This window comes from Arvicanthis niloticus, chromosome 3 (assembly GCF_011762505.2).
Source record: "Arvicanthis niloticus isolate mArvNil1 chromosome 3, mArvNil1.pat.X, whole genome shotgun sequence".
NCBI lineage: Eukaryota > Metazoa > Chordata > Mammalia > Rodentia > Muridae > Arvicanthis > Arvicanthis niloticus.
In genome coordinates, this window is record NC_047660.1 from 1019793 (window position 1) to 1046563 (window position 26771).

At 34.8% G+C, this 26771-nt stretch overlaps 1 protein-coding gene across 4 annotated transcripts in view; it reads left to right on the top strand.

Moving 5' to 3' along the window:
* Nalcn (sodium leak channel, non-selective) overlaps positions 1-26771 on the top strand; it is a 276023-nt gene that overhangs the window by 47934 nt on the left and 201318 nt on the right. For all 4 annotated transcript variants that reach the window (XM_076930524.1, XM_076930522.1, XM_034498721.2 and 1 more), the window contains exon 7: positions 3132-3286. In XM_076930524.1, coding sequence (XP_076786639.1) covers positions 3132-3286 — 155 coding nt within the window. The remainder of the gene's footprint in view (positions 1-3131; positions 3287-26771) is intronic.

Here is a 26771-nt window from a genome sequence, read left to right on the forward strand (position 1 = left end):
TACATGGCAGGTAGGAAATCCAGAGCATACATGCAGACCTGCTCAAGTCTAGTTTTTTATAAATAGCTGAAAAGTGATGTTTATAAAATCTTTCTATACAGACAGGAAGCATTCTCTAATCTCACTGTTAATTTTTAACCTGAAATTAGGTTTTTGTCAGCTAGTCCATTTTTCATCTCTGACATTCACACTGACTTTTCTGAATACAAACAATGACAAACTAGGTCATATGCACAGTGTCTTTCCTCTGTTCAGTTCTATAAACAAGATGTTTCCAGTATTATGTAGCCATTTTTTATAATATGAGTATATGATGACATTTATGTTATATTTTTATTATAATTAATGTAATCATTTTAAAGACACAAGTAATATGAAATGCTAGAACCCCTAGTTTACTCTATGTACCCTTCACATGTATGTCTTTCCATTAGTACTGTTTTCCTGTCTCTCAGATGAAGAAACAGAGTTTAGAGATCCTTAGAACATTTTTGATCACATGACTAGCAAATGGAGTGCTGAAATAAAGGCATGAAACCTTACTCTGAAATCCTGAGGCCCATTTCCCATTCTGTACTGGTTTTGTAGGTGTCAAACCTAAAATAGCATCAGATTAGACTTACAGAAGGATGAATCATTTGTCTACAAATGAGAATGTGATTTGAAAGAAATAAGCAGTGTGTCTGCCTAAAACCGTATTTTCTGATTCAATCAAGTGGTATTTTTCACAGTTTGAGCCTTTCTTTTATTTTTTTTAAATGGGATCAAAGGATAGTTTAAAACTGTGATGAGAGGCTGAGTGATTGTTTAACCATTTACCCACTGAGAGGTGTAGACAAAAATAGCAGGTTTATAGGTAAGAACAAAGCCTACACAGATAAACATGTGGTATCTGAATTCTATGTAAGGGCAGTAAAGCTTCTACTACATCTGAGTATTGGGCCAGGCATGAGGACTTTCTCTCTCTCTCTCTCTCTCTCTCTCTCTCTCTCTCTCTCTCTCTCTCTCTCTGTAACTATGTACATATGTGTATCGAGTTCAGGGATTACACTAGCATGTTAGGTTCTAGAGAAATGTGTTTTGTAAGAGGAACGAACTAATTATTGACTAAAGCATTTACTAAGAGGTCTTTGGAAGATAGGGGTCAATCAATAAAGTGATGATAGGTGATTGGTGACAGATAGATGAGGTGGCAAATAAATGATTAATGATAGATAGATGATTGATAGATGATAAATAGAAGATAGATAGATAGATAGATAGATAGACAGATAGATAAACTGAATTTTGATTTACAGCATCCGTGTAAGCGGCTAGGCATTGAAAAAAATACCTTAAACCAGGTTTTGGAAAGCAAAGACATGAGGATCCCTGGAGCTTGATGAACAATCAGTCCAAATCAATAAGCTCTAAAGTCACTGAGAGAACCTGTCACAAAAAAATGATATAGACAATGATTGAGGATGATATCTGGCATTGATTGCTAATCTCCATCAATCCATATTCTTATGTGTGTGCACATTTATACAGACCTGCACATGTACACAGGAATATAAGCAGAAATGATGATAAATAGATTAGATAGATAGCTAAATGATAGACAAATGATAGAGAATTTAGTAATGAAAAAAATGTTACCTAAGAAGAAATGTATGTGGTATAAACATGTGGTATCTGAATTCTATATAAGAACAGTAAGCTTCTACTACATCTGTGTATTGGACAAAAACTTCAGTTTTGGCAATGCTTAAGTGACTCAGAAAATTCCTAGAAAAAATGAAATAGTGGATGATATGTACAATAAAATTCTGGTTTGGAAGGCTTCTACAGTTACATAGCTCATACTATGCCTTCTGCAGTCAATGGAAGTGACCTCACATGGCACACTGGGTCATTTTTTAAGAGCTCAACATGAAAACTCCAGTCTCATTCTGGTGAAACTTCAGAACCTATCAAGAAATCCATCACACAGGCAAATGCATATAGAACTTAATTTTCAGCCTGTGCTGGCTAGTCTTATGTCAACTTAAATCATAAAATAGAGCTATCTAAAAGGAGTGGAATTTCATTGAGAAAATGCCTCCTTAAGATCCAACTCTGAGGCATTTTTTTAATTGGTTATAGATTGTGGAAGGCCCAGCTCATTGTGAGTGATTCCATCCCTGGACTGCTTTCTTTCCTATAAGAAAGCAGACAGAAAATGCCAGGGAAAGCAAGCCAGTCATGGCTTTTTCATCAGTTCCAGCCTCCAAGATCCTGCCCTGTTTGAGTTCCTGTCCTGAATTCCTTCAATAATGAACACCAATATGAAAGTGCAAGCTGAATAAAATCTTTTCTTCTTAACTCTCTTTAGTCATGGTGTTTTGTCACAGCAATAGGAACCCTAACTAAGGACACAGCCTGTCCATGAGAAGATAAAGAAACATGTATCACTATTTACCTAAAAGACTTTGGTTTCTTAGAGCCATCAGTAAATTATCTTGTAATTTTTCTCTTGCCAAAATAATAGGCTTAGTTCCTTCAACTTCTACTTATTTGCCTGGTTCTCTTTCTAAATTTCACATGAACCAACATAGCAAAAGGCCTAGTATCACTTATGATTCCCCATTTGAAATATGTATATAAGGAAAAAAATTTCCTTCATCACTAGTGTTGACTGAAAGGAAAGGTGCCTAGTAGTACAGAAAATTTCTGAATGACAAAAATCTCATACAAACTAGCATCCCTTCACATCTCTCATCATTTGCTTATTAGAATCTTTTAAAAATAAATATATATTAAAAATAATTCTTCATAAAATATATTTTGATCACAATTTTAGTTCACCCAATTCTTCCCAGGCTCCCTCTACCTCCTCAACTATCCAACTCCATGCACTGTCTCTTTTTTGTTAGGAAAAAAAATAGATAAAAACCCCACCCAAATTCAGAAATAATATGGTAGTATTACTTTAAGATGCTCTATGGGAATGAATCAATACATTTAACAACCTATAATTTTTGTGATGCCATTCACAATTTACCAATCTCAATTTGTATCCATATACAGCAGTTATTGGTAATGATTACTCACTTATTTAATTGATGCCTACAACTCTCAAATTTTCTAACATTTTCATGTACTGTCCACAGGAATGTAACCTGGAATAGCTTAGCTATCCCAGATACACACTGCTCCCCAGAGCTAGAAGAAGGCTATCAGTGCCCCCCAGGATTTAAATGCATGGACCTGGAAGACCTGGGACTTAGCAGGCAAGAGCTGGGCTACAGTGGCTTTAATGAGATAGGTCTGTCTTACTGGTAATATATATTTTCAGTTTCTGTTTATGATGTTTATGAAATGAAAAATATAATTGTGTAACTGTTTCATTTTATGAATAGTAGTAGTATAAAAGAAACATAGATGCAAAATTGAGTTATATGCATATATATAATATATTTTCCCTACAAACTATGATATACAGACTCTGTGTCAATTATATATCTATATAGAATTAATGGGCTCTATATAGGCTATTATTTTGTTTGTAGTATTTACAGTATTTGGTTGTAGATTAGGATTCAGAGTTGCTTATTCTAAGACAACAGTTGACTTTCTTACATTTATAGCTAACCAGAAGCCAAGGTAAGTCTCAAAATATACAATATTACATATTTGTGACTACAGAGAGATGAAAATTAACTGGAACATAAAATAGCTAATTAAATACTTATGGATATGCCCTGTTGTGTAACCCATAGATAGGAAATGCTAATCCACATATATAAGGTGCTAATGTGTATATTTTTCTTGTCTTTTCTGTTAAGTGCTGAAATACACAACTGTTTACCTAACATTACTCTGCTTATTATAACTCCATCCCAGCTACACATATTTAATTATTGAAACAATATTAGGCTCTACACAAGTATTTTGTGCTTTGAGAATTCTTTTTTGTTGTTATTGTTGTGATTTGTGTAGCATCTATGTTTTTTTCTTGGATATTTTTTTTATTTACATTTCAAATGGTTCCGGGTCTCCCCTCTGGAAACCCCTTATACCATCCCCTCTCCCATGCCTCTATGAGGGTGCTCCCCCACCTATCCAGTCACTCCCGCCTTTCTGCCCTGATTCTTATTGATATAATTTTCAATCATGAATGACAATTGTGTTATTTTGAAAGCCAAATTTATTTCTTGACTTTGATGAGGGAAACTGAAATGGAAGATTCTATAGTTAAAGAGGAGTGTGCATCAGTCCAGAGACTCTTCAGGATGTGTATATTAAAATCTGGACCATGAACTAGAGTTTTAGGAAAGATCTGTGAAAGCCTAACATTGTTAAAAAATTTAACTAAGTGACACAGTTATAACCTCTGACAGAAGATAATACAGAGGTAGACTGAAAAGGACATCATGGTACTTCTTTTTAAGTCGATTTTGCAAATAACGTCTCTAAATTTTTATTCTTATATTTTAATATGCCCTTAACTTAACTTCTGACATTGTAGCTAGATGGCATCCATTGACTCATTTTATTTAACCAAATGATATAGTTTCCTACAAAAATCTAGAAGCCATCTGATATTGTCAATGTGTTCTAACTTAATCCATCCTTAAAACCAGTCTTAAGAGTCTGTTCTTGTGTTTCACAGGCACTGATCTCTTAGGGAAACACTGAATTCCAAGAGTGAGCAATAATCTATAGATATTGTGAGAGATGAGATACAGCCTATACAGATTTGGATAGGCTACATGAGACATAGTCTAATGATCCCACTAGGCAGACTAGAATGCAGGAGTATAGCTCATGCCTTTAATAGATGTGCTCACATCTCCTGTAAAGAGTGACCAACATTCAAGGGCTTATCCATCTTTGAACCAACTCTATGTCACATTGCTCAAATTAATCATACCCTGTTTTAAATGCATCAATTGTTTTCAAAGTCAAGGTGCAGTTGGGTTCAATTTGGTTCATCTTTCTGCACTATATGACATACAAATAACTCAATGAATAAAAATTACAATCTCTCTTTGTGAAAGAATGTTTACTTATAAAAAGTTCTGGGTGAGGGAATTGTGGGGAGCTTGAGAAGATCAGTTTTAGGAGGTTGTTTCCCTGAGGCAGTAGGCTCCCAGTAGACCAGGCTTTTTGTTCTTGTTCTCTGCACCATCTGTATGATTTAAGCTCTTTGAAAACAGGAAGTACATCTTTTTATGTTCTTATCTCCAGGGTCTTTGCAATGTCTGGCTCATAGTGAGTCCTTCGTAAATATTGAGTAATGGTATGGAAAAAAAGAGTTTATGGAACAGGACAATAGAAAATTAGGTTATTGTCTGGTTGTTGTTTTCATTGAATGTGTCTGATTTGTTGGTGGTAGCCCTCATGACTTCTATTTTTATAAACACTTAATTGGATCTGATTGTTTCTTTTACTAAAAGATGATTGAAATCATTGTCATTGTTGGACTATTGATTAGATGATAAAATGTTGATTTAGTTTGATCATCAAAACCTTTTAGGCCGGGGAGATGGCTCAGCAGGTAAGAGTGCTTTCTTTGAATGCAAGTGACATGAGTTCAAATCCACAAGACTCACAAATAGCAGAGCACAGCTATTTTCTTTAATCCCAGAAATCAGAGGTATGAGACAAATTTCTCAAGATCGCCTGGCCACCTATCCTAGCTGAAAATTGCAAGCTTCTTGTTTAGTGAGAGACTTCCTCAAACAATATAGTGGACACTGACAGAGGAAGACACCCAAAGTTCAACTCTGGCTTTCACACACAGACATCACACATATATATATACTTCAAACACAAAAACAATCAATATGTTAATTAATTAAAAATTAAATATCCATACTAGTTTAGGCTAAAGTGGAAAACTTCCTGATAAACTGCTGTATTTTAGGAGATTAATGTTAATTTCCTTTGAAAAAAGATAGTGCTTCTTGAAAAATTAGGTGTGGAAAGTTTAGACCTGTTTGACCATCTCTATATGTATTCATCTGGATTTAATACATAGTTAAGTGCTTAGACATGTTTAGAATTTGGCCAGCACATTTACATATGAAAGTAATCATGATTAATTAAAAAACATGTTTCCCATTTTTCTAATCAAATTATTACACAAGATGGATTTTGATTCATTTGTACATGTCTTGGCCCGAGCTGCTGCTCTGGTCCACGGGTCAGGGTCTAGCAAGAGAGAGAGTGGGGATGGAGGGGAAGAGACATGAAGATTGGAGACAAAACAGAGGTTCTGATCAAGTCTCAAGTCTCCTTTATCGAAAGGAAAGCCTGGGTATTTATATGCTTTGCCACATGCCTTGTAGGCGTGGATACCATGTGCATCTTACAAATGTGGATATCACGTGTGCCTTGCAGCTGGGGGCACTAAACAGCAAAACAAGATATGTGGGATAAACAAGATGTTTATCAGAGTGTGCTCAGCTGTTGTAGGCTGTTGAAAAACAAGTCTCTTGTCAGGGTATATGGCTCAAGATGGCTGCAAAGATGATAGCCATTTTCTGCTAGAAGTCAGCTCCCAACATGTACATTTCTCTCATAAAAAGCTTTGTTATTAAGTTATTATTGATGATGTTGAGAAACTGAAATTTAAAAATACACGAGGAATACAAAAGCATTAAGTAGAAAATTACAAAAAAAAAAAAAAAGAAAAAAAAAAAAAGCAAAGACAACCCTGTATTCCTAAAATTACCCAAACTTCAGAGAGACTTAAAAACCAAATTCTATTTTCAATCTGAGCCTGGTGGTGCTTGCCTTTAATCACAGGTATCCAGAGGCAGGAGGATTGCAAGTTCAAATTCAGCTGAAGTTACAGACCAACTATAAGACCAAACTGGGCGACTTAGACAAGTTTCAAAACAGAACTAAGAACAGAGTGATATAAAATTAAGTGGTAGATAATTTGCTGAACATTCATGAGACTCTAGTTCAATTCCTTGAGACTATCAAAAATAGAACAAAAAACCAAAACAGTTTTTACCTACAAGTCTTTGACATACCTCTAGCTGTATCCCACAACCCAGAAGAAGAGGTGTCTAATAGAAATTTCCCTGAAAGTGTCCTGGCATCTCTGAAGCTAAGACAGATGCAGTAGGATATCTGTCTTATAAAATAATGGATATGGATCCTGGAGAAATGGTTCAGCAGTTAGAAGCACTTTGGTTTTGTTTTGTTTAGTTTTGTTAGGAGCACTTGATGTTCTTGAAGGGAATCCAGAAGAATCAGTGTTGAGTGGCTCAAAACCAAACCACCTGTACTCCAGTTCCAGGAGATCCAACCACTTCTGGTAATTGTGAGCATCTATATTCAAATGGTATGCATATGGACAACACACACACACACACACACACACACACACACGACACACATGCATGCACACACACACACACACACACACTAAGAGTAAAAATAAATCTTCAAATAACATATATTGTGGTCCTGAGGACAAGAATGGTTCTCTATTTGTGTAAAAGAATCAATATGTAGATGTGTAGAATCTTCTGGGATTTATGTGGTATCAGGGTTATCAATATTTGAGTAATTGGTAAAGATACTTATGGATGAGATGTGACCAGCTTTCTCAACATGCACTGAAACCTAAAACTATGAGCTTTAAACAAAAAACCTGTCTGGATATTCCAACAGAAAAACAAACTAATTTATAGACACTTATCTATACTTATTTGCCAAGATCAGTTGTATCCCTTTTTTTAAGACTGCAAATATTTTTAAATTAATTATGTGTCTTAAATATTTTTCAGTACATTTTATATACATGGTATGATTATTTTTATTTATCATAAAAATTAAATTTTAACAGGCATTACATTTCATTAGGAATTAAATTATATTTAAAACTTTTTATTCAGGGATGAGTGGAAAATATTGTGGCAGAATATATATTATATATGACATTCCAGAAGGCATTCAGCCAACTTACAATGACTTGTAATGAGTTTCATCTATCAATTTAAGGATTTATAAAATATAATGTAAATCTTACAAAGAATAATTAGGTAGATAAAAATAAAGTGAAGGATGCACTATAAGGATGTTCATGTCTTGAAAAGTAAAACTTAATATGACATTTGTATAATATATTGCATATATCATACAAGTATATGTCTACTAGCATGAGTCTACATTACAAAGCCATAATTACATACTTTTGAAATAACTTCAAATTCAAAATGATGTTAGCTAGAGCCATGACCTTTAAAATCATCTCTGTGTGAGAAAAGTATTTAGAACAGCTCATAAATGCTTGATTATACTTCTCCAAGGAAAGTAGGAAACTGAACAATTATATGTGAGTTTGTGTTAAGCTGTCTACTCTTGTGGACTTGAAATTATATGAGCAGGTGACTTTTTTACAGCAGAGGCTGCAGAACGCATGGTAGTGCTAAAATAAATGACACTTCAAAATGAATTGTAGTTTTGTATACCAGGGAGGTGACTTCCAGAAATAAATTGCCTCAATTTTCCATCTGTGACATGGATTTGCAACAGTCCTGTCTCATCGGGTTACTAGGAGAAGTAACTGGGGAACTACACTTAGAATATGTCTGCTACAAATGGCCCACCAGAAATCAGGACAGCAGTGGTAAAATATGAATGCATCTGTGTGTTGTTTAATGGGTAAATGGCACATTGGGGAGGAGGATGAGATGTGGGAGCATTTAGGTGAACACACTGACTCTGATGTTACTTATTCCCTTTGGTTTATAGCTGTTTACTATCATTTTGTGTCTTGGAGCAAAGAAAAGGGTAGATGCACTGATGCAAATGACCACTGCCCAAACAGATGTGACATGCAATTAGAAAAAAGCAATACCAACTCTGTCATCTTTGGGTAAGAAATCAGAGCAAATACCATTTAACAGGCAATTTACTTGTCATGGTCTTTCAGGGGAAAAGTACAACATTTGATACAGCACAGCAGTACAAAGCTACCCCAGGGGTGACTTTAACTCCCAGTTAATTGCATAGTCAGGTAAAAAACAAAGCATGTTGAGCCTGGATGATAAAATGCACCCTAGAATATCACCCAAGGAGTACATAGACAGGGGCATGTTTTGTTACTAATCTTTAGGACCATATGCACAATGGAGAAAAGCCGAATAAAATGTGCTTTGTGCCATGTGCACTGTGGATAGTAAACTATTTCTGTATTCTTTAAATATAATAATCAAAGATAAATTGCAAAACACTGTGTCATGTCAGTGACTAATTGTCTAACAGACAGAGTTTTTTTTGTAATTACTATAATTATTTACTATAACCACTGTTATCATTCATTGATTGCTTATTACATAACTGACAGCTGGAAAAGGGTCATCCATTCATTGTCTTAATTCCTAAAACAAACATATTAGGTATGCTATTTCTATTCCATGAATAAAGAGAATGGGACAAGAGTTACAAGAGTCAAGGTTGCTCTTCTGGGTTGTCAGGTGGAAGTACTGCTCTGGGGCTGCAAACTAATAAACTGAACTCAGTTGCAAAGAGCTCTATGTCAGTGGCTTGTTAAGACAGCCAGTTCATGACAAAATCTTATCTTGATAATGGATGTGATGTGTCTTCCAAAACAGTGATCTCTAGATAGCTACACCTTGTTCTCTTGTCTGAAGTCTTTAGGTCAAAAGATGGGTGGAAACAAGAACAATATCCACTGAAGACCAATGATTTCTGTGTGGTGAGGCTGTTGGTCTTTGGCTCAGAGTGTAGTCCATTGTGTCCTGTCTGACAGAGAGTTCTTATATACAGTCAACTCTCAATATCTATAGATTGGTTTCAGGGACCCCCAAAATACCAAAATCCTCAGATGCTCAGGTTGTATATTTGTACATAAATTGTCCACATCCTCAGGGCATTTTATGTCATCTCTACATTACCCCCATTAACTATTGTTAATACAATCTGAATGTTGTGTAAGTGGTTGTTACACCACATTTTCTAGGAAATAATGATTAGACCAAAAGTATGTAAATGTTTAGTGTGTGTGTGTGTGTGTGTATGTATGGCATGAGTCTATTTATTTGTGCATTTGAATTCAACAAATTAGACTTCTTAATAAAAAATTCATAAAGTTTTTCTCATAAAGTTTTTCTTAAAGTATCAGATGTACAAGTTTACCAGGAATTGCAATGTGGTTTTTAGATGCTTATACAAATTTACAGAAAGGGTCTTTTATTTTTAAATTTTTGTTTCTGCCATCAGTAACTAAATTGAGCATTTTAAAAATGCGAAAATATTAAGGCATGGCTAAGTCTACCAAATTTTCTGATTCTCAAGAGACTTCTGGAAAAGGTGGTTATGTATACTGAGAGGTCTGGGTTTCCTCCCCAGGGAGAAGTAATCATATTATTACTGTTGTTTACTTTACAATGTTGTCCTTTTTTGACTTTGGTAGTATTGACCATAAGATGGACTAAGATCCTCAGGAGAACCATAAATCAATTACATTAAATACCAGTGAGACACACCAGTGACTGCTTTCATCACAAGAGTGTTCAATGCAGGGACCCACCTGTGTATATCATTGAAATAAGACTGAAAATGAATCCTCACACATGGGACTAATGTTTCAGTTCTGATGCTTGGTATTCTATTTTTATGATAATTTGATTTATAGTACACCTGATATTAAATATGAATATAAATATGGTAAAAGCAAATTATCTTGAATCAAATCATAATAGACTATAAATTGAACTTTCTTGATGCTGCTGCTAAAAGACTGAGTCTCAGATTTCAGTGTTGTTAAACTATGTTTCATGGCACTCTGCATGATACCAGATGCAAACTTTACAACTAGATAGAAAATAGAAATTGATTATACATCTGTATTTCTGCTGTATGTTTCTACTGCACTTACATAAAAAACCCACACTCAAGACTAATTTGTAAAACATGTAATTGAAATTTATATTGCTTTCAGAAAAAGGCGCCAAAAGGTAGTTTTCCCTGACTTTTTCATTATGCTTAGTATTACCACTGCAATTACTTATTGATTTTTTTGTGAAGGGTGCATATGGAAGAAATAGCTGGGATAATCAAATCTAAGAATCCAAATCATTTGAACTTACTTTAATCTGACTATTCTGTATTTGCTCTCTAAGGAGTCCCATTGTTATGGGATAAGGAAAATCCAACCTATTTCTGTTGAATATATGACAAGATTCATCATGAAACTTAGAAGAACAATGGCTGTGGGGAAACCCTTAGGAAGTGTGAGGATCAGGTTATTACCCTGTTTGAGATGCATTGTAGGCTCAAAGATTTAAAAAGACAAAATGTCTGGGATTTATTAGATCCTCAAATGATATCTCAAACTTCCTTAACTGAAGTTAATGTTCAGGTATTATTCTAAATGTTAAAAAGTAAGATGTTGGTAGGTATATTTTGCAAATGTAACTGAAGAGGAGGAAGCCACTGTCTGCTGTCCAGTGGCTGTTTATGAGTTCCTATTGAATGGATTAAAAAAATACAGCTTCTGGAAGGAGTTTCTAGCAGACAATGAAGGAACACAAGGGGAGAAAGTCATAACATGATATTCAAATTGTAGTAGGTATTTGTGATATCTAATGGTTTAAAATGAGCAATTATAGTCAAAATTTATATATATTTTAAAATATAAATATTTTAAATAGACTATATAATAAACATCGGCATATATAATTCCCTTCTTCCTTCCTCTTACCTTTCCTACCTTTCATCTTTTTTTTGTAAATGTCAAAATTTTAAACAAAATGCTATTAATTTTCCTCTCACTGGGAGACATTTAAGTGGCCTTCAATACTAAGTATACTAATATTGACAATACTAATACTGACTGCACCAATTCTGGGTTGAGCATATGAGAATGCTCCTATGCACATGCAGAAGCACTGTTTAAAATAGATGCCTCTGGGGGTTCTAGAGATTGAGATATGACGAAATCACCTAGAAAGTTCTTGATAAAGAATCATGCATGCATACATACACACACACACACACACACTTAATGTTTTAAGTTTACAATTTTGTATTGGCTACATCTATAGCTATCCCTGACCACATGAGGCCCACAGGCTGTAATCAGGTACATGTACTTTCACATGTACTCAGGTGAAAGAATTCACAGTTTAGAGAATTTCCTGGTAATTTTTTTTTCAGTTTGACATAAGCTTGAGTCATCTGGAACCTCAATCATGAAAATGTCTCCAGAAGACCAGCTTGTAGACAATTCTATGGGAACATATTCTTCATTAGTTATTGATGCAAGAGGGTCCAGCTCACTAGAGGCTGTGTCATCCCTGGGCAGATGAACCTGATTGTATAAGAAACCAAACTAAGCAAGCAATGAAGAACTAGCCAGTAAGCAGCATTCCTCCATGTTCTCTGCTTCCATTTCTGCTTCCGGGTTTCTGCCTTGAGTACCTGCCATGACTTTCCTCAGTGGAGGCTAGAACCTAAAAGTTACCTAGAAGTGAAGATGAAATGAACCCTTTGCTTCTCTAGTTGTTTTTAGCCACGATCTTTATCACAACAATAAAAAACATGTAGGTCAGAGGGTATGCAAATATTTAATATAATAAGTAACATTTATTTTTAAAAATAATTATAGGGATTTTTACCTTGCTTTTATTATATGAGACTGGGCTGAGGACATAGCTCAGTGATAGAGCATTTGCTTAGTATGGCTAAGGCCCTGAGTTCAACCCCAGCATCAGTGTGCATGTACAACTCTGAGTTTTGTAAACTCAGTTTTGCAAAATACTGGACATGATCACAGAGAGGGTTAATTTGGGTTGTAGGTGAGTTTGGAGCTTTCAGTCCATCCTGAAGGGAGGACATAGCAGAGCATATTTCTTCACGATGGCCTGGAAGAACAGGTTGCCTGTGGCTCTTCTTTTATTTCATCAATGTTCCCTGCACATTAGATAGTGTTGTCCACAGTTAGGGCAGAACTTCCCCCAAGAAACTGAGGCAGAGGGCAACCCCTAGGAAGACCAGCAGTCTCAACTAACCCAGACCTCTGAGATCTCTCAGACACTGAGTCATCAACCAGGCAGCATATACTAGCTGGAATGGGGTCCCGGGCACATACACAGCAGAGGACTGGCTGGTCTGGGCTCTGTGGAAAAAGTGCCTAACCCTTGAGAGACTTGAGGCCTCAGGGATTGGGGGGGGGGGGGGGCTGGCAGGGGAGGGAGGACATCCTTATGCAAGGAAGGGGGAATGGGATGAGGAACTGTGAGAGGATGGACCAGGACTGTAAAAAAATAAAATAAAATAAAAGTAATTAAAATAAATATTTAGAAAAAGTACCTAGCCTCGAAGAGACTTGAAGTGCCAGAGTGGGGGGTTACCCAGAGGAGAAGCAGCGGTTGGGGAAGGATTGTGAGAGGGGGTGATAGGGAGGGGGGTAGTGAGCAGGATGTAAAGTGAATAAGTAAAAAAATAAAATTAAATTTAAAAAAAATGCATACCCTCACAGACACACCCAGAGGTAGGGTTTATTAGTTACCCAGGCATCTCTCAACCCAATCAAGTTAACAGTCAAGGTCAGTCTTCATACATGCTACACACTGGTCTCTGAAAACTAAATTACATTTAATTGTCTCTCTTCTGCAGGATTATAACAGTTCACAGTTCATCATACTTATATCCTACTGCCTCTCTCTGCCTCTCTCTCTCTCTCTCTCTCTCTCTCTCTCTCTCTCTCTCTCTCTCTCTTTGTGTCTGTATACGTGTGTGTGTGTGTGTCTCTGTGTTGTGTGTATATGTCTCTGCCTCTCTCCCCTCCCTCTCCTTCTTCCCTCTTCCCCTCCTTCTCCCCTCCCCCTCTGCCTTTCCCTCTCCCTCTCTGTCTCTCTCTCTCCCCCTGCATTGTTTTCTCCATTGGATATTTAGAAAGAGGTAATTCCAGTAAAAACAAATGGTGTTTTTCTCCTTGGATTAAAAGGAATATCATGAGTTAATTTTTGTTGGTGGTGGTAGCTGACTTTTACAAAGCTTTGTAAGATGATGCCAGAAGGAACCGAAATTGTGTCAAAGTAATGGATGAGACCTCTTTCATAATGCCATCAGGTGTTCTAACCACACTCCATTTTAACCTATGGGAAGACACCTGGAGGGGCTAATTAGCTTGCATCTGTCTGTGATTACTCTGCAAAGGCTGAGGAGAAAATCACTGTCAGAAAGTAGAGAGCACTTGCTGGATGGCAAAGAAAGGACAGAAACAGCTGGTGGGAAAATAAGAACAGATCTTCACACAATGTGTGGGAGAACCCTGTTCCACTAAGGATCAGAAAGGAAAGAAGAAATTCAGGGGCAGCAGCATACTGTGTGCAAGATATGCAAATAATTGTGAATGGGTGTAAATACAATGCCCACTCACCATTGCATGGAAGAAGGGAAATAAATATGACTACACAGCCTACATCGTGTCAAGCATGGGAAAGGGAAGGTTCCTAGTCGGTTCACAATACTCAAGCCTACCTAGCACTGTGTTAGATCCTGCAGTTCATTGGTATTTTGGTATCAATTAATTTGCCCATAGTCTGTATTCTTACATGTATGCCTTTTGCTAGTTGATCTCTCTTGTAGAGATTTATGTCATCAAGAAATAATGAATGGATGGACAGGAAACAATTTAATAGAGCCAGTAACTGAGGTTTCTAGAAAGTAAATCCTTCAAGAAAAGGGATAGTAAATACAATGATCATAGCAAAACTAAAAAATTGAAATTGAAATTATAGTTAAAATAAATGAAATATCTAATAAAAGCTTGTTTAAAAATATATCCTGTAATATAACGATTATGTAACTTAATAAGCTATTTAAAATATTCTGGTATTACTATTGTAGTACTTCTTTGTTCATTTTTTTTTACTAAAGAGGAGACTATTAAAATAATACTCATTGATATCATTCTTATTTCCTTGAATAATAGTTTTTGTATTTATCATTTAGTGATCTACCTAACAGTTTTTATATATTCAGATTGCTCAGAATGCAAAGGAGCAAGATGGCTCATTGTGTGACAGTGCTTGCTTCAAAGCCTGATGACCTATTTGATTGTCAACATTATGACCAAATCTAGATTCTCCTTGGAAAAGAGTCTTAGTGACAGATAACTATAAGGCTGTGCTGTGGGCATATCTGTGGATAATAGTCTCATGTAGAATACTGTGAGAAGACTCAGCACACAGTAGGAAATATCACTCCCTAGGTCTGGTTTCTGAACTACATAAACAAGGAGAAACTGAAGTGAGAAGTAGGCTTAATGCATTCATTCTCTCTTGCTAATCACTGTAGGTATAGAGAGATGCCTCAATTCACTGCTTCAACTTCCCTATAGTAAATAATATTAAAATCCTGACCTGGGTTTTCTACCACATCTTTGGTTATTGAGTTCCTGGATAAAAACACACACATAGCCTTTATATTTACAATATGCCTTAGAAGCACAATAGCTGAGCAGCTGCCTAACCTCCATCTACTTTCCAGATGATAAACCCAAATTATTACTTACTGTGTTTCATCTGGGCTGCTCTTAGCTCCATTCGAGTAGCCCTCAGGGCCACACTCTCCTTTCTTCTTAACCCATAGCTGCTCTCCTTTCTCCTCATTTGCACATTCTTCCTTCATTTTGTGTTGAATTGTTCATGTGAAAAATTGAGTATAAATTTGTTGGTAATGTCAACAGATTTTGCTATTAAATTTATAATTTATTCAGAAAATTTTGATAACACTGAGAAATTTATCTTAACTAATACAAATGGCTAAGGTATGTAATAATTATTTAAGTCTTGCCATCTTTGATGAATTATAAATATCTCCTCATTATTTGTAAGTTGCTGCCTACTCCATTAATGACAAGTTGATTATTTGACATATTAATATAATTGAGAGCAAACCTTATGTTAATTAAGCATAGATGAAACAAATCAGAAAACCTTAGATGCTAAAATCTATTAATAAAGACAGTAAACCATGATTGCTATTTATTTGTAGGGAAGATTTTAGAAATTTTAAAGATTTATTCAACAAAACAAAATTATCTTACTTCAAAACATACAGTTTTCTTTAAGGGAGTGATCATTGGTGGATTGCCTACCCTTTAATGAAGGCCACACATCCAAACGTATATGGGCAACATAACTGTACTTGATGGGTTTAAGAAAAAAGAAAGAATACAAAGTTGGGTTTGTAGGGAAGACGTAATGCATATGGGGGAAATGAGGGAGATGAATATTATAAAAATGCATTATACAATATTCTCAAAGAACTAAGAGAAATAGAAAAGTACAATATTGGATTACATGTCTATTTTTAAGTTAGGTAATTTTCTTTTGTTGAATGAGATTTTAAATGTTCTAAAAATATATTGGAGTTGTTGGCCAGGGTAGTCCCATAGACCCAGAAACAGTTATTATTTCGAATTATCGTGACTATCTTCTAAAATCTGAAAGCTTTGGTGAAGAGACATCATACTTGAGTCATTGTACATGGAAAACCCAAGATGGTAGATGATTCCCGTCTACTTAACAGCTTTCATACTGTTAGAAGGTACTATGCTCACTACTGGATGAAAAAAGCATTAATCTAATATAATAACTTTAGCCTCATCCCTCACCCCCAAATAACAACTGGCCTGGAAAAACACAGTCACTGGGGCAGCAATAGTGGCATAAATGTCATGGAAATAACCAACCACTTTCTTATTGGATTTAAGGCCCAGTAATCAAGATGTAAAACATTTATGGCATCATTATTGGAGCCAAGAACCTGTGACTAAACAGGTCATTGGCCCTAGTGAAAAATATGGTAGTACTAAAGTGCATAGCACTAAACTGACTTCTAATGATTTACTACTATATCCATAGATTAATGCATCTCTCAACACTCATTAAAGGAACTTCTTTTAGCAGTAGATGGCAATTAATACAGAGATCTACAAAGTACAGAGAATACGAGACTGCATAATGGTGAGCATTAAATAAGAAGGCTATATCACACTCCATCTTCCCAAGGCTTAGGAATCATTGTGGGAAAGGAAGCAGAGAGATTATAAAAGCCAGAGGTGGTAGATGACTACAAGGAGACAGTGTATCTCAGATACAACTGAGCACTTGACTCATAAAGATTATACATAAGACCTATGCAAATTCAGGTCAGACAAAGCCCACAAAATAGAGAAGGGAAGTAGACACAAAGTCTCACTCATTTGTGTTGACAAATGATCACTGCTAAAAGAAGGAAAGTCAGTTTTCTTTAAGAGTATATTCCTTGGCAAGTTGTTCTGATTCTAGTGGGTAACCACACATCCAAGAGTATATTGGCAGCACAATTGAACTTGATGTTTTTTTTTTAATGTCATAAAGTTGGATACATCTAGTGATAGGTGGTTCTGGGAGTAGTTTTAAAAGTGGTGAACATGATCAAAATGCATTGTCCTAAATCTCAAAGAACAACAAAAAAATCCATAAGAAAATACTTATAGAATACTTATACTAAAATTAAAATTTAGTTTAAACATAGTTTAGACTGCTCTATACTAATTTTATTTCAGTCTAAAGAAATCACTTCACTTTTAATCAGAAATTGTACAAGTTTGGGAAGAAGTTAAATATCCAAGACCATTATCCCTGCCCTCTGCTAAGACATATTTGGCTTGAAATCATCAAACATTAAAAAGATGATTTTCTTAGAGTTTTTAAAGTTAGTGAGTCAATGAACTGAAAATAATTTTGTAATTATTGCTTTCATGCATATTAGTATAAATCATATACTTTAAATGAGGGAATTTTACCCTGATGCTGATGATATATATTACATACATTAAAATGTTCATTTTGCAGTATCAAATAATTTCCAAGTGACCATTTACACATTTATATCATGTCCTGTGTTTTACCCTCTATAAGATATATTTGTAACCCTGAAATCAAATGTCACATACTTCTGAGAAATCTCCATAATTCACCTTTATGTGTATATTTATATATAATATACAAACATGCTCCATAAAGCTATATTCAGGTAACTAATTAAAAGTCAGTGGCATTTTCCAAATATCCAGAAGGCTGGAATGGGGGACCATGAGTTGGATGCCAGCTTTGACTGTTGATCAAGTTTAGTTAGGATCAGAGAATGTTATCTTGTCTCAAAACAAAATATAAAGAAAAAAAACATGCAAATAAATGTCAAATTCATTTATAATCTATAAGCTTGTAATTTCCCCTAAAATTATAATCTAAAAAAAGCTATTTTACTTTAGCTATGCTGTTGTATAGAGTTGAATGCTGGTAGTGGGAGACCTGACCTACAGCATGCTTATTTCTTGCACTTATAAAATGAAATGAAATGGCAGAGGGGGATGACTTGATGCTTAAGAGGATTGACTGAAGCCAAGGAGTGGAGGTTCACAACTATCTGTAACTCCACCTCCAGGGGAGCAAACTCCCTCTGCTATCCTCTGTGGGTACCTGGCATGTACATAGTGCATGTACATCAGGCAAAACACCCAAACCTATACCACAAATAACACTTTATGGAATTAGATAAAAGTTAGGTTTTTTCTTCTTTAAACTACAAAAACAGCAACATCTTTTTAATGACTCTCTCCAATTTTATTCTAAGATAATATTTTTATAGTTTAATTTATATCTTTTTAGTTTCAAACTCATTTAAATATGGGAAATATATGTATATCTGTTTGATATATTTAGTGCTGTTTACATCTTGTTCACATGAATAAACATGACTTTATGTGGTTTAGATAAAACTATCACACATTTTTTAAAATCATTCTATAATTGTATGGACATCTTTCTTGCTTTTGTGTGTGATTGATGATATAGACAAGTCTTCTTGTGCAACGTGTGAATAGTTCTCTATAACACATTTCAGAAATAGGCATGTTGGGTATGCACATCTTTTTATTTTTAACAGGCATTTTCATATTCTTCCTATATACTCTCTCCTACCAAGTACTCTATCTGTTATTTTTTGGTGTGTCACTATTGGATATTAACTAATTTTAATTTCTAGCCAAAGTGGGTATGTAGTATACTTTTATACCTTTCTAGTAACTATTGATATTATTAAAAATTAAACACATTAATATTGTTTTTTTTGCAAAATCAATAGATAATTTTAATTTTCCCATTTTCTTCTTGGATTCTTTGACTCATTCTTATTTCTCTTCTTCATATCTGCTTGTCTGTTTTAGAGATGAGAGAGAGAGAGAGAGAGAGAGAGAGAGAGAGAGAGAGAGAGAGAGAGAGAATTTCCAGAACATAGATGGTACATACCATTCTAAGCAGAAGGCATGGTCTAAAGAAGAATTTGGCCCACAAACAGAAGATGTAGTATAGTATGAAAGATGATACATAATTAAATAATCATACTATGCCACTGGTCTTGTCAAATTGTGCAAGAACCCACGCTTGCTCTGCAGAGCAGAAATATTCAGATACCCTTCTTTTAGTACCATGAGAATATTGTCAAAGTAGAAAAGATATATGCCAAGGCATTGTTACTAAGAAGGCATTAGAATCAAATAAAAAAGGAATGTTTGTAATAACAGGGGAAATTTGACAGCTTTATTTCTTGTAAAAACAAAAGTAATAACTTCATCCTGGTCATCTGAGATTTTAAAAAAGGATAGGAGCCCAACTGCTGTCAATAACATAAATCCTCCTGATTCCAGGAACCAGAAAGCCCTGGTAATGGTCCATTTCTGGTAATGGGTGTCTTGAAAGAGACTGGCAAACTAGTAGGCTAGGAAAATAGGACCTTTTTATATTCACACCCTAACATTCTTTTATAAAGAACCAGACTTTTTATGTAGCTGGAAATAATAGCATACAGCAAGGCATCTACTGTGTAGCATTATCTGCTACCTCAGGCTTCTAGAAAATAAAAGGCAAAAAAAAAAAAAAAATAGTGATTTTTCTTCCAAAAGGGCAATGCGGGGAGAGAAAATGCTGACCTATACCAGAATCAAATATCAACAAAAGATGGGTTTCTAGAGTGGGTTTTATGCCAGAATGCTAAAACTTGTAATTTTTTTCATTTTAAACTAAATTAATTTAGGTTATAATTTCAAGAACCGAAACTTTCAAATAGGTTTTTCAAATCAATTTCACACACATATACAACATTTGCTTTGTGGTTGGATATCGATGTCCCAAATGTAGAAGTTAATCATAGTGTAGATAGTGTACCAACAGAAGAGAGAAGATGGAAAGTGGAACCTATTGAGATGCCATGTATTCTCATCATACAGGCATGAAATGAGCAGAAAAAATAGAAGTCAGTGACTGTTGTGAGGAAATAAATAATTTGGCTTTAGGGACTTTGTATTTGAGATCAATTCCAATGATAAACATTAGTCTACAAATCCATAGATACTTAGAGAATAGAAAGCTGATTTTAAGAACTATTCAGCTAATTAGGCTGGACACAGAAAATTATTGCATGCTTTCTCTAGTGAGTGAATCCTAGAGTTTATGTAGGTATATAAAATCATGTATGTATATAGCATAGCAGAGTACACGGTGAGCTCTCTAGCACACATGGGGATAACAGGATGGTAGAGAAAGAACTATAGAACGATATGAGATGAACATGGACATGCATGATACAAACTTGTATAAAAATGTCCTTATAAAGTCCAGTAGTGTGTATAATGAACATACAGAGTAACAAATATTCAAATATTTGATTTTCTTCACACTTGAGATAACTAAAAACGTCTTGAATTGAATGTTTATCTGATTAGATGTGATTTTATAAATAAAAGTAGTGCTACTGGGGGCTGGCAAGGTGGCTCGGTTGTTAAGAGCACTTGTTGCTTTCCCAAAGGACCAAGTTTGATTCTCAGCATCCACATGGTAGTTCACAATAGTCTGTAACTCTAGTTCTCAGGGCTTGATGCCCTCTTCCAGCCTTAATGGGCATCAGGAACACACATGGTTCCCAAACATACTTACAGATTTCATATATATATATATATATATATATATATATATATATATATATATGTATGTATATATATGTATATATTATTTAAAAAGATTTATTTATTTAATATATGTATTATATATATTAAATATATATTTATATATGTATATACATATATATACTATATATATTATTAAAAAAGAAGAAAAGACTGTAAAGTTTATTTTGCTAAATTTCAAAGTCCAAATTTCAGATGAAAATAATGATAATTTTACATAATTCTTTATACTCAAGTCCACATTCTCAAAGTCACCTAAATTCAGTTGTGCTTTGTCAAATTTGTGTGTTAGGTATACAACAGATGCTCCAAATCTTATTCTGTGGAATAAATGAATTTGTACAAACAATTTACTAAAAGTGCTTGTTTCAATTCATGAGTAAATCACACACATTCCAGAAATGCTAACAGCACATATAAATAACAATGGAAGAATGAAGAACATTCTCAAAATCATAGGTTTCATGTTTTTAAAAAAGGGGACGTTAAATGTATCATAGTCTTTTCATTTTTTAAAGCTTTTTAATTCAGAAGCTAATATATTTTCTAAGTATGTTATAGGTGAAAGATGGATACTTTTTTGTGTTGTGGCAGTGTAATTGTGATCACTTCTAGTATATAATTATAGAGTCAATATCAAAAAGTGTACCAGGTTAAAATACTCAATTTTGTCACTTCCATAGCATCTCCAAATTAAAGTTGTCTGAGGCTCACAAAGCCATCTTTGTGGGTCCTCATTACACAAGTTATCCACATCAAAGATGGGTGTTTATAAAAAAATAGTCTTTACTTTGAAATATTTGAAATTTTGTTTGTATAATAAAACAAATGGAAATAAACATTATAATCCAAAAAACTGTAAGTATTAAGTGAAACACTTTCTGTCTGAAATATAAATTAGACCTTGGCTGACACTGAGAAAGTCCTAAAGGAGAACATGTCTTGAATGGTTTGTGTTTCAATAAAGTATTTACAAATGTCTAAGAAAATTAAAGATTAATATGGAATGTAGTGTTAGGTTATTTTATTTAAAGGGTGAAAGGCACTTAGGTATTTAACCTCCCAGGATGCCATCAAAGACATTATCTTAGCATCCAAGTTGAACTTAATTGTGTGAATTTATGAAACAGCTTTTCTCAACGTATTACAATATACAGAATGACATCATTTTACCATCACTGAGACTTAACTTTTAAGACATTAAAAAAGAAAACCAAAAAATATAGTTGGAACACATTTTCCTTCTAGTGATATAAGTAAAACATGTAAAACTAATTTTCAGAGACACAGGTATAAACTAGTATTTTCTAGGTGGAAATTGGAGGACTGACAAATTGCTAATAGTTTCATCCAAAAAAAAAAAGAGCTGGTGTTTTCACATATGAAAAGTGAACATGTTTCTTTACTGGGGCTCATATATTTTCAACACTGATAGAAGTTAGAAGTTAGTGAAGATGAGTGTGGAAATCACATGTTATTTGAAAACATAACTATGCAATATTTGGGATAAATTTGTAATTTGAGGTAATCACCAATATTTCTGTCCAACTAAATGCAGCAGCCAATGCCAGTATTGCCTGAATATTAAGAATAGTAGAAGGTTTTGCTGACCAAAATGTTTCTCTTGATGATTTAAATGAAATATCTGGTTACCTCCTTTTGGCTCCTAAAGGTAATTAATACCTCAATTAGATTAAGGATCATTTGACTTTAAAAGAAAAAAAAAGAGAGAAGGGGCAGAATTGTCTTTTTTTACAGGAAGAGCATTGACTGGTAGCATTTTGTACTTTAAGACTCATGTTTAGTCTCTGGGAGACTAAACCGCTCTAGGTGGTCTGGTTAGTTGATATTGTTCTTCCTATGGGGTTGCAATCCCCTTCAGCTCCTTTAGTTCTTCCCCTAGCACTTCCACTGGGGTCCCTGGACTCAGTCCGATGGTTAGGTGTGAGTATCTCCATTTGTTTTAGTCAGGTGCTAGTAGAACCTCTCAGGGAACAGCCATACCAGGCTCCTGTCAGCAAGTGCTTCTTAGCATCAGCAATAGTAGATCTCAGAGACTAAACCACCAACAAAGAGTATACATAGAGGATCCATGGCTCCAGATACATATGTAGCAGAGGACGACCTTATCTGCATCAATGGGAGGGAGGCCCTTGGTCCTGTGAGGCTTAATGCCCTCAGCATAGGGGGATGCTAGAGCCGTGAGGTGGGAGTGGGTGAGTGGGTGAGCAAAGGAGAAGTGGGATGGGATGGGGAGTTTGTGGAAGGGTAATCGGAAAAGAAAATATCATTTGAAATGTAAACAAATAAAATGATTAATAAAAAAGAGGACTGTGACGAAATCTTCTGGAGAAAATAAAAGACTCACTTTTAATAACTGATCCTTGACCCACCACCTCCCTGATTAGACAGTTTCATTTCATCCCTTTATGTGGTGGCAGAGCATCTGTGAGTGTTAGGAGCATCAATTCTGCATTAATTCACACATACTGCATGGCATAGAAAAAAAGGAAGAAAAAAGCAGAAACCTGATTCCACCCCTACTTAATTTCATGAGCGACCTGGGGACTTGGAACAGATCAGGAGCATGTTGAATAAGAACAAGACCAGGATAGACACCTGAGCAACAACCTAAGAAGGGCTTATTCAGTTTCCCTTCTTAAGCAGCACCTTTTCCCCCCGCCCCCATTCCCACCCCTATATCTGCTGCCCTGTCTCTGTACTTAATATAAGAAACACTGTCATTAAGTCAGCTGTTATTAGTTAATATTAATAATTATAGTTGATAATTCATTGCCAATAATATCAGCATTTAAAAGTAACTTAATGTTAGATATCTGAGAGAGTTTATGTGGGTGGAATGCACATTCAAATTAGAAAAGTTTTTTATCTTAATATAGAAATTCTCCATTTTCTACATATAAATCTATTCAGCTAAGACTATGCAGCTAGGTGTACATACATCTAAGTCTTTTATCACTCAGTAAAGTTTCACGTTTTTGATGGATACAGTCAGTATATCTTGTTGAAATTATATAAATTCTACAAGATTCGCTTTCCTAGAAATGTTATCAATTGTTGTCTGTCTGTCCATCCATCCACCAAAATATCCTTTCATAAGCGTCTTCAAAGGAAGAATAATTCATACTGGAACTTGATTCTTCTCATGGAAAATTGGCTAGCCTTTGGCAAATTTCACACTTTTTTCAAAGTTTGCATGAAAACAGCACTCTTTATATAGAATTATGTTATAGTTTGACTTTTGTTGTTGTTGTTGTTGGTTTCTCAAAGCCAAAGTCACATTATCTTCTTGCAAGTTTAATAACTGTGTGAACCAATTTCTTATTTTCACCAATTTTTCTTGAGTATTATAATGATAATTTATTTAATGGTAATGGAGTAATTTAAACAATTATAGAAATGATGAATTGATTTGGTATAAAGTTTAAATCCTCAAAGATTTTATCATTCCCTTTCCTTTTTTTATTTTTAAGGTTTTTTTTTTCCATTGGCAAAGCCCATCATTAGGGATCTGAAAGTGACTTTGGCATAGCCTTAGATTTACAATGCCCCTCCACCCCCATTGTCCTGCACATGCCTATGGGAAGTTTATATTACTGTAAGCTAAAAACTTAAACATAGACAATCTGTGTGATCTTACAGGCATTTAAGTGAAAGCTGTGTTTATGTCCCTTTTACAGGATCATGCTACCCTTGCTCATGATGGAACAGAGAGAACAGAACCCTCAGTGGTTCCTGGGTTTCTGTAGGTCATAGCTGGAAATCAGAGGCACTATCATGCTATAGAGTAGCATAGTTGAGTTTTACAAGGGACTGGAGCATTCGAGGTGATGGAGCTATTCAGGCTGTAAAATGCAGACACCATCTGTCACAGAGAAAACACATTAGCAATGGCCACCTGTTTCTACATTGTCTTGCCCTTGTCCCAAAAGTTTATATTTGTCTGATATGCGTTTGCTGTTTCTGAGTTGTGAAGCTTTCTAGTGACTGATGGAACATTTCTTTTTTTTTCTTTTTTTTTTTTTTTTTTTGCGCACTCCTTATATAAATATTTTGTCTTCTGATGAGCTGATCTTATTTAATTTACAGTATATAGGGATATATTTCTTTACTAATTGTCAATTTCCTTACATAATCAATGATATGAGGAAAATTTTAATTTCCTTTTCAACAATAATTTATTATGGGCCTATTCTACTATGTCAGCTGTTATTAGTTAATATTAATAATTATAGTTGATAATTCATTGCCAATAATATCAGCATTTAAATATCAGATTCATTGGTCAACTGAAGCGACCAGTGAGTACATTGCTGTCAGCTGTAGTTAACTCCCTAAGGCTTCCCTCCATCTTTCTCACCATGGTGTAAGCTCAAATACTTACAGTGGTTTGTCAGAATACATCTTGTTCCAGCACTAAATATTTCTCATATTTCTTTGCCTAGAATAACAAGCTGCAGGCGTGAGGGTTCTTCCAAATATGTGAATTCCTGTGGTTTTGTTTGACTTTAATACTTTTGGATTTTGTATGTAAAACCAGGTGTGTGTCCGACTGCCTGTTTGTCTGCATATGTATTATTCTAACTACTTCATTTATAAGTTAACTTTTTTTCAGTTAGAAATAACATTTCTTGGGCAAGTGTTTTAGAGTCTTGAAATGAGACATACTATAACTCTTATGGAAAAATAATTTATCATTTCATGTTACTGAATCATGCCATTAGTTAAGAAACCAAAAATTGTTATTTTTAAAAAATAACAATCTCAGGTTTAAAGTGTCTCTTTTCTAACACTGCAAGAAATCTTAAGTGGGTCGTTATATAACATTATGTTGTGAATATTGCATTATTATTTTAGATTTATGGTGAGAAATCATCTTCTGGGTTAAGAGTTTATATGGAATGCGAATTCCTGTGGTTAGGCTTGCTGGTAACTTACAGAAGGATTAATAGAGTGAGTGTGTGTGTGTGTGTGTGTGTGTGTGTGTGTGTGTATAAAAAGGGAGCTGTTTTATGGAAAGCCATTGTGAATTTTTACCTTGTTTTTCTTAGAACTATCAATTCAGATCTGTGTATTTATATGAGGTTTTAAAATAACAGTATATTAGATTTGACCAGCATTTTCTCCTTCCCTCAACTGACATCTGTATGAGGATTAGCCTTTGGAGAGGACTAAACCATGACTATAAGCTACTTTGACTATCAGTCTATATAGAAGTTGCGATCCAACGACCTGGGCAATATCAATGCCTGAGCTCTGCCCCAGGAACTAAACTTATGTGGCAGCTGTATCATCCTCTAGAATACTTTCCATGTCTCTGTAGTATTGCTCTCTCCAGCTGCTAGAAGGAAATTGGTTATGGAAAATCACTTATGTATATGACTCTTAAATTGCTCATGTAAGGAAGAAATTTATCTCAATGTTACTTTTATACAGGAAATGTAAAAAAAAAAAAAAATATGTAATACCAACCTGAGCAGCCACATGCCAAGCAGTAAGGGATAAACAAATATTCAAGGGATATACAAGCAAAGTAATATTCTAGCTTTAAATGTATAAGACATGACAAAATCAGTCACAAATGTGTTCCAACAAGAGCCACCTTATTAAAATCACAGCCAATGTACTTTTATAAAATATTTTCCTTATTTAATATTCTACTTCTCAAGTACCTGTACTTGAATTACAGAATACAATAAAATAATCAGTTTGTTGTTGGTTCTTG